This window comes from Mustelus asterias, chromosome 7, assembly GCF_964213995.1.
Source record: "Mustelus asterias chromosome 7, sMusAst1.hap1.1, whole genome shotgun sequence".
Classification (NCBI taxonomy): domain Eukaryota; kingdom Metazoa; phylum Chordata; class Chondrichthyes; order Carcharhiniformes; family Triakidae; genus Mustelus; species Mustelus asterias.
In genome coordinates this window covers 18,344,696-18,360,961 of record NC_135807.1, presented here as the reverse complement: position 1 = coordinate 18,360,961, position 16,266 = coordinate 18,344,696, and the positions used below count along the sequence as shown (strand labels likewise).

The 16,266-nt window shown below is 46.0% G+C and overlaps 1 protein-coding gene across 1 annotated transcript in view; it reads left to right on the top strand.

Moving 5' to 3' along the window:
* The first annotated feature begins 3,608 nt into the window (after positions 1–3,608).
* Positions 3,609–16,266, top strand: part of rab12 (RAB12, member RAS oncogene family) — a 33,471-nt gene continuing 20,813 nt past the window's right edge. The window contains exon 1 of the mRNA XM_078215725.1: positions 3,609–3,992. Within this exon, the coding sequence (XP_078071851.1) occupies positions 3,722–3,992 (271 nt within the window). The 5' untranslated portion in view covers positions 3,609–3,721. The remainder of the gene's footprint in view (positions 3,993–16,266) is intronic.

Below are 16,266 nucleotides of genomic sequence, written 5' to 3'. Positions count from 1 at the left end.
GTTGTGCCGAGCTTTATCTGAAACCAAGATCAAGCTATCCCACTCCCTATCATCCTGGTGTGCTCCATGTGCCTATCCAATAACCGCTTAAATGTTCCTAAAGTGTCTGACTCCACTATCACTGCAGGCAGTCCATTCCACACCCCAACCACTCTCCGAGTAAAGAACCTACCTCTGATATCCGTCCTGTATCTCCCACCACGAACCCTATAGTTATGCCCCCTTGTAATAGCTCCATCCACCCGAGGAAATAGTCTTTGAACGTTCACTCTATCTATCCCCTTCATCATTTTATAAACCTCTATTAAGTCTCCCCTCAGCCTCCTCCGCTCCAGAGAGAACAGCCCTAGCTCCCGCAACCTTTCCTCATAAGACCTACCCTCCAAACCAGGCAGCATCCTGGTAAATCTCCTCTGCACTCTTTCCAGCGCTTCCACATCCTTCCTATAGTGAGGTGACCAGAACTGCACACAATACTCCAAATGTGGTCTCACCAAGGTCCTGTACAGTTGCAGCATAACCCCACGGCTCTTAAACTCCAACCCCCTGTTAATAAAAGCTAACACACTATAGGCCTTCTTCACAGCTCTATCCACTTGAGTGGCAACCTTTAGAGATCTGTGGATATGGACCCCAAGATCTCTCTGTTCCTCCACAGTCTTCAGAACCCTACCTTTGACCCTGTAATCCACATTTAAATTAGTCCTACCAAAATGAATCACCTCACATTTATCAGGGTTAAACTCCATTTGCCATTTTTCAGCCCAGCTTTGCATCCTATCTATGTCTCTTTGCAGCCTACAACATGGTGGAGGAGGACATGCTGTCAGCCGGAGCAACACCAGCGGTGATGTGGATTCCTCCTCTCCCCTCCACATATAGGATATCCATTCTCCTCTCAAATACCTCAACTAGTAATCCCAGCATTCTCACTGAGAACCTTTGTGCCCCCGCTCTCTGTCCCTGAGGCATCCTAAAAAGCACCACTATCTGCCAGCCAGCTGTCTCCACACCTTCAGTGAACTCGAGGTCATCCAGAACGCTGCTGCTTACGTCCTAACTCGAATCGAGCCCCGTTCATCCAAAACCCCCTGCACTCGCTGACCAGCATTGGCTCCAAGTCTTTGCAACATTTCACATTTAAATGTTTTCAAATCCCTCCATAGCCACACCCCTCCCTACGCCAATAATCTCCTCCAGCCTCTGAGGAAAGGTTAGAGTTGTATCCGTTCGTGTTCAGGAGAGGTGATCTTATTGAAAAGCTATTGCCTCATCATATTATCGCTAGGCTCTTAATCCAAAAACTCCGTTAATGTTCCGGAGACCCGGAATCGAATCCCACCAGGGCAGATGGTGGAATTTGTATTCAATAAAAAATATTTGGAATTAAAAATCTAATGATGACCATGAAACTTCTGCCGATTGTCAGAAAAACCCATCTGGTTCACTAATATCCTTTAGGGAAGGAAATCTGCCTTCCTTACCTGGTCTGGTCTACATGTGACTTCAGAACCGCAGCAATGTGGTTGACTCTCAACTGCCCTCCAAGGGATAGGCAATAAATGCTGGCCAGCCAGTGACACCCATGTCCCACAAATGAATTTTTAAAAAATAAGATCTTAATGGGATTAAGGGTGGATGTTGAGAGGATGCTTCCCCTTGTGGGAGAGACTGGACCTAGGGGACATGGTTTAAAAAAAAGGAGTTTCCCCTTTAAGATCCAGATGAGGAGAATTTTTTTTCTCAGAGGGCCATTAGTCTGTGGAAGTTTCTTCCCCAGCAAAACAATCATTGAATAATTTTAACGTTACATTATCGTAAGAAGTCTCACAACACCAGGTTAAAGTCCAACAGGTTTATTTAGTAGCATGAGCTTTCGGAGCACTGTCCCTTCATCAGGTGAGTCAGCGCTCCAAAAGCCCGTGCTACCAAATAAACCTGTTGGATTTAACCTGGTGTTGTGAGACTTCTTACTGTGCCCACCCCAGTCCAATGCTGACATCAACGTTAAGTTAGATAGGTTCTTCACTAACAAAGGAGTCAAAGAATATTGCAGGTAGAGAGGAATGTAGAGTTGAGGCCACAATCAGATAAGCCATGATCTTCTAGGCTTGAGGGGCTGAATGGCCCATTCCTGCTCCCAATTGGTATGTCTGCACTTGGTATTAAATTGTTCCACCATTGGCGTCAGTAGCTTTGATTGTCTAGGCCCTAGGTTCTAGAATACCCTCTCTGCACTTTTTTAACTTGTTCAGGGGATGTAGGCACCGCTGTCATTCTTTTTGATGGCAAAACAATTAAATTAAATAAACTAAGGGACAAAGCAAGAAGGGCAGCCCCTTAAAGGAAACAAAAACAAAGCAGGAATTAAACTTAAAACATCAAATCAAAAGGTGATTAAAAGGGTCAATAATACACACCCAACGTGCATGGTGCCCATGGACACTGCATGCTCCCTTTCAAGGAAGGCAATTGCTGCCTGGGCCAGCGTTTAATACCTACCTCTTAATCTTAATGGCACAGTCATTAGCACTGCTTCACAGCGCCAGGGACCTGGGTTCAATTCCTGGCTTGGGTCGCTGTCTGTGTGGAGTCTGCATGTTCTCCCCGTGTCTGCATGGGTTTCCTCCGGGTACTCTGGTTTCCTCCCACAGTTAAAGATTATTTATCAGTGTCACAAGTAGGCTTACATTGTTACTGTGGGGTGGCACGGTGACACAGTGGTTAGCACTGCTGCCTCACAGTGCCAGGGACCCGGGTTCAATTCCAGTCTTGGGTGACTGTCTGCGTGTAGTTTGCACATTCTCCCTGTGTCTGTGTGGGTTTCTTCCGGGTGCTCTAGTTTTCTCCCATAGTTCAAAGATGTGCAGGTTAGGTTGATTGGCCATGATAAATTGCCCCTTAGTGTCGAGGGGGGGCGGGGGCGGGGGGGGGGCTGCTAGCAGGATAAATAAGTGGAGTTAAGGGGATAGAGCCTGGGTGGGATTGTGGTCGGTGCAGGTTCGATGGGCTAAATGGCCTTCTTCTGCACTGTAGGGATTCTATGATTAACGCTGCAATGAAGTTACTGTGAAAATCCCCTAGCTGCCACACTCCGGGGCGCCTTATTGGATACACCAAGGGAGAATTTAGCATGGCCAATGCACCTAATCAGCTCTGAAAGTCGTGCTGGTTAGGTGCACTGGCCATGCTAAATTCTCCCTCAGTGTACTCGAATAGGCGCCGGAGTGTGGCGACCAGGGGATTTTCACAGTAACTTCATTGCAGTGTTAATGTAAGCTGACTTGCGACGCTAATGAATAAGATTTCAAAACTTAAATCATACATCTTTGACCATATTTAGTGTCAAATTGTTTTTTTAATTCTCTTGTGAAGTGGCTTGGGATGTTTAGCTACATCAAAGGTGCTATATAAATGCAACTTGTTCACACATAACTAACGCACATAACCCACTCAGTGAAAATCGCGTGTAAATGGCGCCTGAATCCCTGTTCTACCGCCCCCTGGCGGGTTGTGGCAATGCTGCAGTTCTTTAATATTAATAAGGAGCGGGCCGTGACGTCAGGCGGCCCTCGCAGTGCCATGTGGGATGCTGGAAGAGTCGGGGTGGGTCCTCCAGGCGGCTTCGCAGTGCTATGTGGGATACTGGAGGAGTGTGGTCGGGTCCTCCAGGTGGCGGATTGTTGTTGGCGGAAGGGAAGAGGCGGCGGTAGCGAGGCCGATGGATCGGACAGCCGGACCCAAGAGGCGAGGGCCCGGAGGCGGCGGCGGCCTGAGCTCCAACTCCCGGTCGCTTTCGGCCAACAGCTTGCAGGCCGGCGGGGCCTCTCCGAAGCCGAGCCCTGCCAGTTCCCGCCGCAGGAGGCAGCCGCCCCGGCCGGCCGACTACAAGCTGCAGGTCATCATCATCGGCAGCCGGGGAGTGGGGAAGACCAGCCTGATGGAGCGCTTCACGGACGACACCTTCAGCGAGGCCTGCAAATCCACCGTGGGTAGGTGTGGGGGAGGAGGGGGAGGAAGCCCCCAATACTCAAGCCCCCAATACTCAAGCCCCCAATACTCAAGCCCCAATAGTCCACCCCCCACCTGGACACTGGGGCACCCAGTGTCCAGAATCCCCCCTCCCCAACCAACATACTGGGGCACCCAGTTCCAGGATCTCTTCCCCCCCACCCCATCCCACCCAACACACCGGGGCACCCAGTGTCCAGAATCCCCCCTTCCCAACCAACATACTGGGGCACCCAGTTCCAGGATCTTCCCCCCCCCCCTCCCCCCCAAACCCCATCCCACCCAACACACCGGGGCACCCAGTGTCCAGACTCTTTCCCCCCCCCCCCCCCCTCAAACACACTGGGGCACCCAGTTCCAGAAACCTCCCCACCCCCACCCAACACACTGGAGCACCCAGTTCCAGATTTCCCCCCCAACACACTGGGACACCCAGTGTCCAGATCTCCTCTCCCACCTAACACACTGGGATATCCAGTGGCCAGATTCCCCCCCCCCCCCCCCCAAACCCAACCCACTGGGACACCCAGTGTCCTGATTTCCCCCTCCCACCCAACCCACTGGGGCACCCAATGTCCTGATCCCCCTCCCACCCAACCCACTGGGGCACCCAATGTCCTGATTCCCCCTCCCACCCAACCCACTGGGGCACCCAATGTCCTGATCCCCCTCCCACCCAACCCACTGGGGCACCCAGTGTCCAGATTCCCCCCTCACCCAACACACTGGGACACCCAATGTCCAGAATCTCCCGCACAGTGGGACACCTGCTGCCCAGAACCCCACACCCTGTGGCATCAATGTCCAGATTCCCCCACCCCTCCCAAATATTCTGAAGCACCCATGGTCCATGATCTCCCCACTGATCCAAGTCATCCATTGTATGGGATCTCCCCAACCTCATCCTGGGAACTGTGTTCAAGAACAACCCCTAGTGTTTACCAACCCCCCCCCCCCCCCCCAAGCATGGAAGGGGCAAGGTGGTGGGTATCCCAGTGTCCAGGGGTACCTGGCACTGGAGGGTGGATGCTTTGTTTACTTAGTATAAGCAGAAGATGCTGGATTAACTCGGCAGGTCTGACAGTTCTTGTGGTGAGAGAGAAACACAGTTAACGTTTAGAGTCCAATAACCCTTGAACCGTACACCCTGTCAGTGTCTGCAAAGAACATTTTAAGCTCCAGCACCAGTGATGTGCCACAGAAGAGGGATCAACAGTTTCCTTTTAGTTTGGGTTTTTTTTTCTCTGTAGTGTCAAAGACATTGGTAAGACCACACTTGGAATACTGTGTACAGTTCTGGTCGCCCTATTATAGAAAGGATATTATTAAACTAGAAAGAGTGCAGAAAAGATTTACTAGGGTGCTACCGGGACTTGATGGTTTGAGTTCTAAGGAGAGGCTGGATAGACTGGGACTATTTTCTCTGGAGCATAGAAGGCTGAGGGGTGATCTTATAGAGGTCTATAAAATAATGAGGGGCACAGATCAGCTCGATAGTCAATATCTTTTCCCAAAGGTAGGGGAGTCTAAAACTAGAGGGCATAGGTTTAAGGGGAGAGATACAAAAGTGTCCAGAGGGGCAATTTGTTCTCACAGAGGGTGGTGAGTGTCTGGAACAAGCTGCCAGAGGTAGTAGGAGAGGCGGATACAATTGTCTTTTAAAAAGCATTTAGACAGTTACATGGGTACGATGGGTATAGAGGGATATGGGCCAAATGCAGGCAATTGGGACTAGCTTAGGGGTTTTTAAAAATAAAAGGGTGGCATGGACAAGTTGGGCCGAAGGGCCTGTTGCCATGCTGTAAACCTCTATAACTCTAAGCTGCTGGGGAAGGCGGTATTAAAGCAGAGTGGCATGTTCTCCTTGCTTCTCTAATAGCATCTACTGAGGCCCTCAACTGGATTTCCTCACTACCTTCCCTCATTTAAAATACTCCTTAAAACCTACCTCTTTGACCAAGCAATCTCATGATGTAGCTCGATGTCAAATTCGGTTTGGTAATGCTCCTTTAAAATGCCTTGCGATGTTTTACTTTGTTAAAGGTGCTATATGAATGTTGCTGAATCTGTTTCCTGACACCCACGTATACTAAAGCATCTGTCCACATTATTGTGAAGTTATAAACATGTTTATAAACATGTTTAGATCTGAGTAATCTGGAATGTGAATAATTGCCATGATTTTGTTGCATTTAATTCATGTACTCCTGAATATATTTGGATAAATATTTTTGAGTCAATTACTAATTCTGAGATGTGGGTGTTCTGTTGTTTTTTGTATATTCAGTAAGAAGTCTCACAACACCAGGTTAAAGTCCAACAGGTTTATTTGATAGCAAACGCCACTGGCATTCGGAACAGGCTGTTCCTATATAGTCTTCTATATTCCCCATATGTAAAGGATAGTCACAGAGTTGACTGTGAATGGATTATCTTTGACTACTTGGTGAAAAGTTCAAAGGCACAACACTGCAAGTGCAGGAAATCTGAGATAAATAATAGAATCATAGAATTCCTACAGTGCAGAAGGAGGCCATTCGGCCCATCAAGTCTGCACTGACCACAATCCCACCCAGCCCATATCTCCATAACCCTACCAACCTCCTGACACTAAGGGGTAATTTAGCATGGCCAATGCGCCTAACCTGTACATCTTTGGATTGTGGGAGGAAACCAGAGCACCCGGAGGAAACCCACACAAACACAGGCAGAATGTGCAAACTCCACACGGACAGTGACCCAAGCCGGGAATCGAACCCAGGTCCCTGGCGCTGAGGTAGCAATGCTAACCAAAATGCTGGAACTGCTCGGCACAACAGCACAGTGATTAGCACAGCTGTCTCTCAGCGCCAGGGACCCGGGTTCCATTCCCGGCTTGGGTCACTCTTTTTGTGTGGAGTCTGAGCGTTCTCCCTGTGTCTGCGGGGGTTTCCTTCGGGTGCTCCGAATTCCTCCCACAGTCCGAAAGGCGTGGTGGTTAGGTGCATTGGCATGCTAAATTCTCCCTCCATGAATCCGAACAGGTGCCGGAGTGTGGTGACTAGGGGATTTTCACAGTAATTACTTGTTAATGTAAGCCTACTTGTGACACTAATAAATAATCTTTAAACCCAGTCTGGCAACATCTGTGACGAGAAGCCGAGATAACATTTTGGGTGGGTGACCCTTCATCAGATACTTCTAATACTTCTGATCATCAACCTGAAATGTTAACGTTGATGAGAAGTTCACTTGGAGTAATCAAACCAATGACCAAAAATGGGGACAATGAATTCGACTTGGAAACAGTACTTCTCCCTGAACAGTTTAGACAGGTTAACGTCGATTGATTTTACCCTTCTGGAACTTCAGGAATTGGGGAATAGCGTGCTTGAAGGGAAAAAAGTAGCAAGAGAATGAGAATTAAAGGCTAAGTGAGGTTTTAGTTTTGCAAGTCTGAAGTTCTAAGACTATTATTAGATCTGTGTTGGAAATTAATTTACCTAAATGAAGTTAGGCTGTCCAATTCTTCGTTGTGGACCAATGATGTTTCTTATTGACAACAGTTGGAGCCTCTGTGAAGAACTGAGAGTGGAATCAGAAGCTGCAATGGGTATTTGGAAGCACTGTGCACTGATTTGCACAGTACAACTTATTGCATCCTCTCAATGCCAAGTGCTGTGATGTGGCAGCTGTTAATTCAAGTAGCTCAAGCTAGGGCTGCAATCCCAACGATTGATGGGCCCATCTGTGCAATAGAAGTGATTTCTCAGCTCAAGGTTCCTTTGTTTTGTAGTAATAGTGGCTCAGATTCAGGCTGCTTTGTCAGTCACCATCCAGGGCCACCGAACTTCAGCTACTCGGGTCGTCTGATTTCCAGAGCTGGTTGAAACTCGGGAAACCAGCAAATCTGCTGCTCAAGGCATGGAGTAAGGCTGTATACCTTCTTCAGACTCCACCTCTGGAATAGCAGCAGTGGTGCTCCACTGATCACTGCTATATCTGATTCTGTATTGTAAGAAGTCTCACAACACCAAGTTAAAGTCCAACAGGTTTATTTGGAATCGTGAGCTTTCAGAGCGCTGCTCCTTTATCAGGTGAGTGCACATTTAATCAGGATTCACCGATGAACGAGGAGTGCTCCAAAAGCTCGTGATTCCAAATAAACCTGTTAGACTTTAACCTGGTGTTGTAAGACTTCTTACTGTGCCCACCCCAGTCCAATGCTGGCATCTCCACATCATGATTATGTATTGAGGAGGGGTCTTGTTCAGGGCTTTGCACAGAGCTGGAGCTCAACGGTCACGTAAAAATTGAGACCTGTTGAACCCCTAACCTCCCGCCCACCTGCACTTATAGACGTTAGTCTAAAACCCAGTGAATCCAATGTAGGAAAGTTATTTGACCAGTGAGATTGCTAGTGCAAATTTACACGTGTTGGCCACTGAGATTGTTGAAAAATGGACGCTCTGACGTTGGGTAGAAAAAGAAGTCTCATGTCTAGTATAACATGGTTGCATTAGAATATTTACAGCTTCCACCTACAATCTCTCAGTGTAATTAAAATGTAATGAGTGAAGTAGCACATCTGCTATTCAGTGTAACAGATTGAACGGCACTGATACATCCTGAAGGATGAGGTATGCTGGATCTGCTCCGACTCCACAAGTCAAATTCTGCTCAGTGTCACAAACACTTGACACTGATTTCAATTTTGGAAGAGGCTGAAGCCTTCTGGGCAATGAAATCATTGATTTGATTTATTATTGTCACATGTATTAACATACAGTGAAAGGTATTTTCTTGCGCGATATACTGATAAAGCATACCGTTCATAGAGAAGGAAACGAGAGAGTGCTGAATGTAGTGTAGAAATCATTAGAAATGTGAGAGATGTTAAATATAGTATTATTGTGAAAGATGCATTTTTTTTAAAAATTGGTTAACACATTGACACTTTAGCCATTTGATTTGTTTGGCTGGGGAAGGGGATGAATAATGCAGAGGTAGATGCATTTTCCCCCCAGTAAAGATTTGTGAAATACTCAGCGGGTCAGGCAGCATCTTTGGAGAGAAAAACGAGAGTTATAAACGTCAGGTCAGTGACCTTTCACCAAAACTGTCAGAAGTTAGAAATGTGATGGGTTGAAAGCAGGTACTGAGGTATGGCAGGAGGGTGGGATGGTTGGTGGGTGTCAGAGACAAAAAAAGGTGGAAAACAAATGATGAAATGAGAAAAGGGATGATGGTGTGAGCAAAATTGAATAGTGAAAGAACAAATAACGAAACAAAAGATCAATTTAAATTCCATCAACTGCTATGATGTGAACCCATGTCCCCGGGGTGTTTAGGCTGGGCCTCTGAATTATTAGTCCAGTAATATTGCCACTACACCATCATCTCCCCCATATTTAAATAACATGAATTCAGTTATGTTTGATGTTCGTTGCACCAAACTCTTAATTGTAATATTCTTCCTAACTGTAATGAGAATAGGAAACAGAAAATAAGCTTAAATGGCAGGTTTCTGGTTGGCAGGATGTGATGAGTGGGTTTGCCACTCTGGGGCCTCAACTTTTTACGTTGATGCTTTCATCCAAGTCATTTATATCAAAGCTATGGTTGTTAAATTTGCAAATGAGACAAAGTAAGTTGTGAAGAGGACATAAGGGGGCTACAAGGGATATTGATAGGCTTAAGAGAGTGGGAAACAATCTGGCAAGTATAATGTGAAATTGTCTATCTTGTCAGGAATAATAAGAAAAGAAGTATGTTATCTATATGTAAGAGATCGCAGAGTTCTGAGGTGCAGAGAGATGTGTGTCTTGGTGCATGAATCACAAAAGGCCAGTAAGCAGGTACAGCAAGATTTGAGGAAAGCTAATAGAATGTTATTGTTGTAAGGGGGAACTGATTACAAAAGTAGGGAGGTTATGCTTCAGTTATGCAGAGTATTGGTAAGGCAGCATCTGGAGTATTGTGTACATAGAACCATAGAAAATTACAGCTCAGAAACAGGCCTTTTGGCCCTTCTTGTCTGTGCCGAACCATTTTTTGCCTAGTCCCGCTGACCTGCACTTGGGCCATATCCCTCCACACCCCTCTCATCCATGAACCCGTCCAAGTTTTTCTTAAATGTTAAAAGTGACCTCGCATTTACCACTTTATCCGGCAGCTCATTCCACACTCCCACCACACTGCGTGAAGAAGTCCCCCCTAATATTCCCTTTAAACTTTTCTCCTTTCACCCTTAACCCATGCCCTCTGGTTTTTTTCTCCCCTAGCCTCAGCGGAAAAAGCCTGCTTGCATTCACTCTATCTATACCCATCAAAATCTTATACACCTCTATCAAATCTCCCCTCAATCTTCTACGCTCCAGGGAATAAAGTCCCAACCTATTCAATCTCTCTCTGTAACTCAGCTTCTCAAGTCCCGGCAACATCCTTGTGAACCTTCTCTGCACTCTTTCAACCTTATTTACATCCTTCCTGTAACTAGGTGACCAAAACTGTACACAATACTCCAAATTCGGCCTCACCAATGCCTTATATAACCTTACCATAACACACCAACGTTTATACTCGATACTCCGATTTATAAAGGCCAATGTACCAAAGGCACTCTTTACGACCCTATCCACCTGTGACGTCACTTTTAGGGAATTCTGTACCTGTATTCCCAGATCCCTCTGTTCAACTGCACTCTTCAGAGTCCTACCATTTACCCTGTACATTCTACTTTGGTTTGTCCTTCCAAAGTGCAATATCTTACACTTGTCTGCATTAAATTCCATTTGCCATTTTTGAGCCCATTTTTTTAGTTGGTCCAAATCCCTCTGCAAGCTTTGAAAACCTTCCTCACTGTCCACGACACCTCCAATCTTTGTATCATCAGCAAACTTGTTGATCCAAGTTACCACATTATCATCCAGATCATTGATATAGATGACAAACAACAATGGACCCAACACCGATCCCTGTGGCACACCACTAGTCACAGGCCTCCACTCAGAGAAGCAATCCTCCACAACCACTCTCTGGCTTCTTCCATTGAGCCAGTGTCTAATCCAAGTTACTACCTCCCCATGTATACCTAGCGACTGAACCTTCCTAACTAACCTCCCATGAGGGACCTTGTCAAAGGCCTTGCTGAAATCCAGGTAGACAACATCCACTGCCTTCCCTTCGTCCACCTTCCTGGTAACCTCCTCGAAAAACTCTAATAGATTGGTCAAACATGACCTACCACGCACAAAGCCATGTTGACTCTCCCTAATAAACAGTATTAGCCTCATTTAAGGAAGGATGTGAATGTGTTGAAAGCAATTCAGAGAAAGTTTACTCAACTAATACCTGGATTCTCTTATGCAAAAAGACAAGATTTTTACCCTCTGGAGTTTAGGAGAGTAAGAGGTGGCTTGATTGAAACCTTAAGATCCTGAGGAGTCTTGACAGGGTGGATGTTTCCTCTTGTGGAAGAATCTAGAACACTTTTTAAAAATAAGGTGCCGCTTTAAGGCACAGGTAGATGGATTCTTGATAAGCAAGAGGTGAAAGGTTATTGGGGGAAGGCAAGAGGTTGCAATCAGATCAGCCATGATCTTGTTGAACAGCAGAGCAGGCTTAAGGGGCCGAATGGCCTACTCCTAATTCATATGTTCGTAGGATTCCACTGTAGTTGCAAATTCATTGCCTTGTATTTCAGCAAAAACTCCAGTGTTTCAATAAACCTTTCCATGTGAGAGAATTAAGTATACAGACTAATTGCACCTTAAAGTGCAAACTGTTGAGCTCCATCTTGAAAATGTCATTTATTTAAGATTGTGGTTCCTTGTTCAGAGCATTTGAAGCACCGCTATTAAATAGCTCCCCTCAATCTTCTAACCGCTAGAGAATACAAGCCGGCTTTATGACACCTGCACCATAACGTGAGCATTTAAGCCCTGGTATATTCTGGTGAATCTTCCAAGCCCAACATATCTTTTCCGGAGATTCAGATTCCTGAGCAGGAATCTTGTCTCTTCCCCACCCCCACCCTTTCCACCAATTGATTACAGCTGAGTCTGGAACCATTTCCATTTTTTGGAATATTTGGCATTTTGCTTCTGAATACACTTGGCTTTTTGGAAAGTAACTTTACTTTATCAGCTATAATTAAAACCAAATATATAGAAGCATAGAAAAACTACAGCACAAAACAGGCCCTTCGGCCCCACAAGTTGTGCCGAACATATCTCTACCTTCTAGGCCTACCTATAACCCTCCATCCTATTAAGCCCCATGTACTCATCCAGGAGTCTCTTAAAAGACCCTATCGAGTTTGCCTCCACCACCACTGGTGGCAGCTGATTCCACTCGCCCACCACCCTCTGTGTGAAAAACTTCCCCCGAACATTTCCCCTGTACCTACCCTCCAGCACCTTAAACCTGTGTTTCCACCCTGGGAAAAAGCCTCAGAGTCCACCCGATCTATGCCTCTCAACATCTTATATACCTCTATTAGGTCTCCTCTCATCCTACGTCTCTCCAAGGAGAAAAGACCGAGCTCCCTCAGCCTATCCTCATAAGGCATGCCACTCAATCCAGGCAACATCCTTGTAAATCTCCTCTGCACCCTTTCAATCTTTTCCACATCCTTCCTGTAATGAGGCGACCAGAACTGAGCACAGTACTCCAAGTGGGGTCTGACGAGGGTCTTGTATAGCTGCATCATTATCCCCGGACTCCTAAACTCAATCCCTCGATTGATAAAGGCCAGCACACCATACGCCTTCTTAACCACCTCCTCCACCTGTGGGGCCGATTTTAGAGTCCTATGGACCCAGACCCCAAGGTCCTTCTGATCCTCTACAGTACTAAGAGTCTTTCCCTTTATATTGTACTCCTTCATCCCATTTGACCTGCCAAAATGGACCACTACGCATTTATCTGGGTTGAAGTCCATCTGCCACTTCTCCGCCCAGTCTTGCATCCTTTCTATGTCCCTCTGTAATTTCTGACAGCCCTCCAGACTATCCACAACCCCACCAAGCTTCGTGTCGTCGGCAAACTTACCAACCCATCCCTCCACTTCCTCATCCAGGTCATTTATGAAAATGACAAACAGCAAGGGTCCCAGAACAGATCCCTGGGGCACACCACTGGTGACCAACCTCCATTTAGAAAAAGACCCATCTATACCCACTCTCTGCCTCCTTTGGGCAAGCTAGTTCTGGATCCACAGGGCATTGGCCCCTTGGATCCCATGCCCTCTCTCTTTTTCTAGAAGCCTTGCATGGAGGACCTTATCGAACGCATTGCTAAAATCCATATAAACCACATCTACCGCTTTCCCTTCGTCCATGTGTTTAGTCACATTTTCGAAGAACTCCACCAGGCTCGTAAGGCACGATCTGCCTTTGACAAAGCCGTGCTGAGTATTCTTGAGCATACTAAACCTCTCTAAATGCTCATAAATCTTGTCCCTCAGGATCTTCTCCATCAGCTTACCAACCACTGAGGTTAGACTCACCGGTCGGTAATTTCCTGGGCTATCCCTATTCCCCTTCTTGAAAATAGGAACCACATCCGCAATCCTCCGGCACCTCTCCCTCTCAAACTAAAAACATATACAATGTTCCATCTTTCTCTTTGCATTTTTGTTTTAAGCGTTCGGGCTGATTGAAAATTCTTTAAAAGAACATTTCCAATTTTCCCATGGCTGCGGTGTATATGTTGTCTTTTATAAATCTGGTCTGTAGTTCACAGCCTTGATCTGATGGTGTGTTTGTTCTCCCATCTGAAGACTAAGAGAATGGGAATTTGGTTGTACCAATTTGGTGAGCTATATGTGGAATACTGTGTGTATAAAATCAATCTGTAGGTCATACTGTGCAAGGAACATTGACAAATTTGGGCAAATTTAATTCCACTCCTTTCACTTCACCTGTGCCTTTTAAACTGGGTCGTTCATTTTTTTGCTACTACTTGTACCTCTTGCAAGCTAGCAGGCTTTTAACAACAGGATGAGGAGGAGGGAAATAAGTTAATGGAGGAGAAAGAAGCCCTTTTTGCTGAGTGTGTGGTCAATACCAGATGTTTCGTCCCATTGGTGACATTCTCCAGGCACTTAACATTTGAGGCCCACCTTATTGGAGATTTCATAGCCTCCAGTTGAGCCTACACATAGCTGCAGGTGAATAACCCTGGAATGGGAGTAGCAGTGGTGAGTGTGCTTAAGTGCCACCCTCCTCAGACCAAAGCCTGGTCAGATCAGGCTGAAGTAAAGCAGGCTATATAAAAGAATGAGTATAGGGATGCTATTGGAGAAATCAAATGAATTAAAGAAAATGTGACTGTTTGACAGCCAAAAATGATGAGGAAACCAGTGCTTGTGTGTGCTGAAGTCAGTGCTGCATGCTATAATACGAATGAGATGAGCAAATTTCAGGCACTGAAATTGGTTGAGTGCTGGTGGGGTTCCACAGAATTTAAAAGAGCTTTAACTTTCAAACCACCTTTTTTGGATGCAAAAGAGGGTTGGGGGGAAAAAAAGAAGATCCTTTGCACTGTTCATTCTCCAAACTGGTTGTGATTAATGCTGTGGAGATGCCGGCGTTGGACTGGGGTGAACACAGTAAGAGTTTTAACAACGCCAGGTTAAAGTCCAACAGGTTTATTTGGTAGCAAAGGGTAGTGTGCAGTTTGGTGTTATCACTTGGTAAATGTATTTCACTGCTAGCTATTTTGGCCTCACTGCCAAATTGGCCGTGCCATTTAATTCAGTAATTGGCTGTGCTGTATCAGACAGCAAATATTTTATTTGTGCCTTTGGTTTGCAGTGATTGGCTTTCTTAAATAAGGCACTTAAGGAAATATGTTTGGAATGTGGGCAATGCTAACCAGGCCATGTTGCTCATCCCTATTTTCTCTTGAGAAGATGGTGGTAGACCTCCTGAACAGTGACAGTCCTTATGGTGCTCCCACATTGGTATTTGATGGAGAATTTTAGAATTTTGACTCTATAATAAAGGAATGACACTATAATTACAGTATGTAATTTAGGAAATAACTTGTGGGTCATGGTGTTCCTGTGATGTTGGCCCTCTTGTCCATTTTGGTGAGTTGCCATAGTTCATCCTGGAGATTGTACAACAGGGTGGTGGGGTATTAGGTTCAGTAGCAGAGGAGCTCATCAATTTTTTTTTGATTTGATAATAAATCAAATCAAAATCAAAAAAATAGTCTGCTTTGTGTTGGCTGATATTACTGCATATTACTAACTTGAGCCTTAGAATCATAGAATCCATACAGTGCAGAAGGAGGGCATTTAGCCCATTTAGCCTGCTTCGACAGCAGTCCCACCCAGGTCCTATCCCCGTAACCCCACATGTTTACCCTGCTAATGTCCCAATGGGGCAATTTAGCATGGCTAATCAACCTAGCCCGCACATCTTTGGAGTGTGGAAGAAAATCAGAGCACCCGGAGGAAACCCACGCAGACATGGGGAGAATGTACAAACTCCTCACAGAGAGTGACCAGAGGCCAGAATTGAACCCGGGTCCCTAGTGTTGTGAGGCAGCCGTGCTAACCACTGTGCCAGTGGTATCTGTGTCGATATGCGCGATCTTCTTGGAGATCCTCTCCGCTTTGAGCCGATGGTTTGTGGTGTAGGTGATAACCTGGTGTTGTGAGACTTACTGTAACCACTGTGCTGTCCTTGTTGTCAAAGCATTGCAGAGCCAAATAATGAGACCAGGTAGCCTCTGCTCTTGATATTGTTAAACATCAGGATTTTGATGTTGAATTTGTGCAGATGATGCTGTGCTCAGGAATTCCTGCAGAAATATTCTGATGATTGGCTTCTAATAACCACAACCATCGTCCTGTGTTGGTTTGGTTCTGATCACTGCCGGTTTTGTTTTTTGTTAGTGTCGCAAGTAGGCTTACATTAACAACGCAATGAAGTTACTGTGAAAATCCCCTAGTCGCTGCACTCCGGCACCTGTCCGGATACACTGAGGTAGAATATAGTATGGCCAATGCACCTAACCAGCACGTCTTTCGGACTGTGGGAGGAAACCGGCGTGCCCAGAGGAAACCCACGCAGATATGGGGAGAACGTGCAGAATCCGCACAGACAGTGACCCAAGCTGGGACTTGAACCCAGCTCCCTGGCACTGAGGCAGAATGCTAACCACCCTGTGCCACTGTGCCCGTGAACCTCAGTTTCTTAGGTTTCCTGGTGCCACATTTGGTTGAATTTGATTTTCTTTATTCGTTCATGGGACATGGGT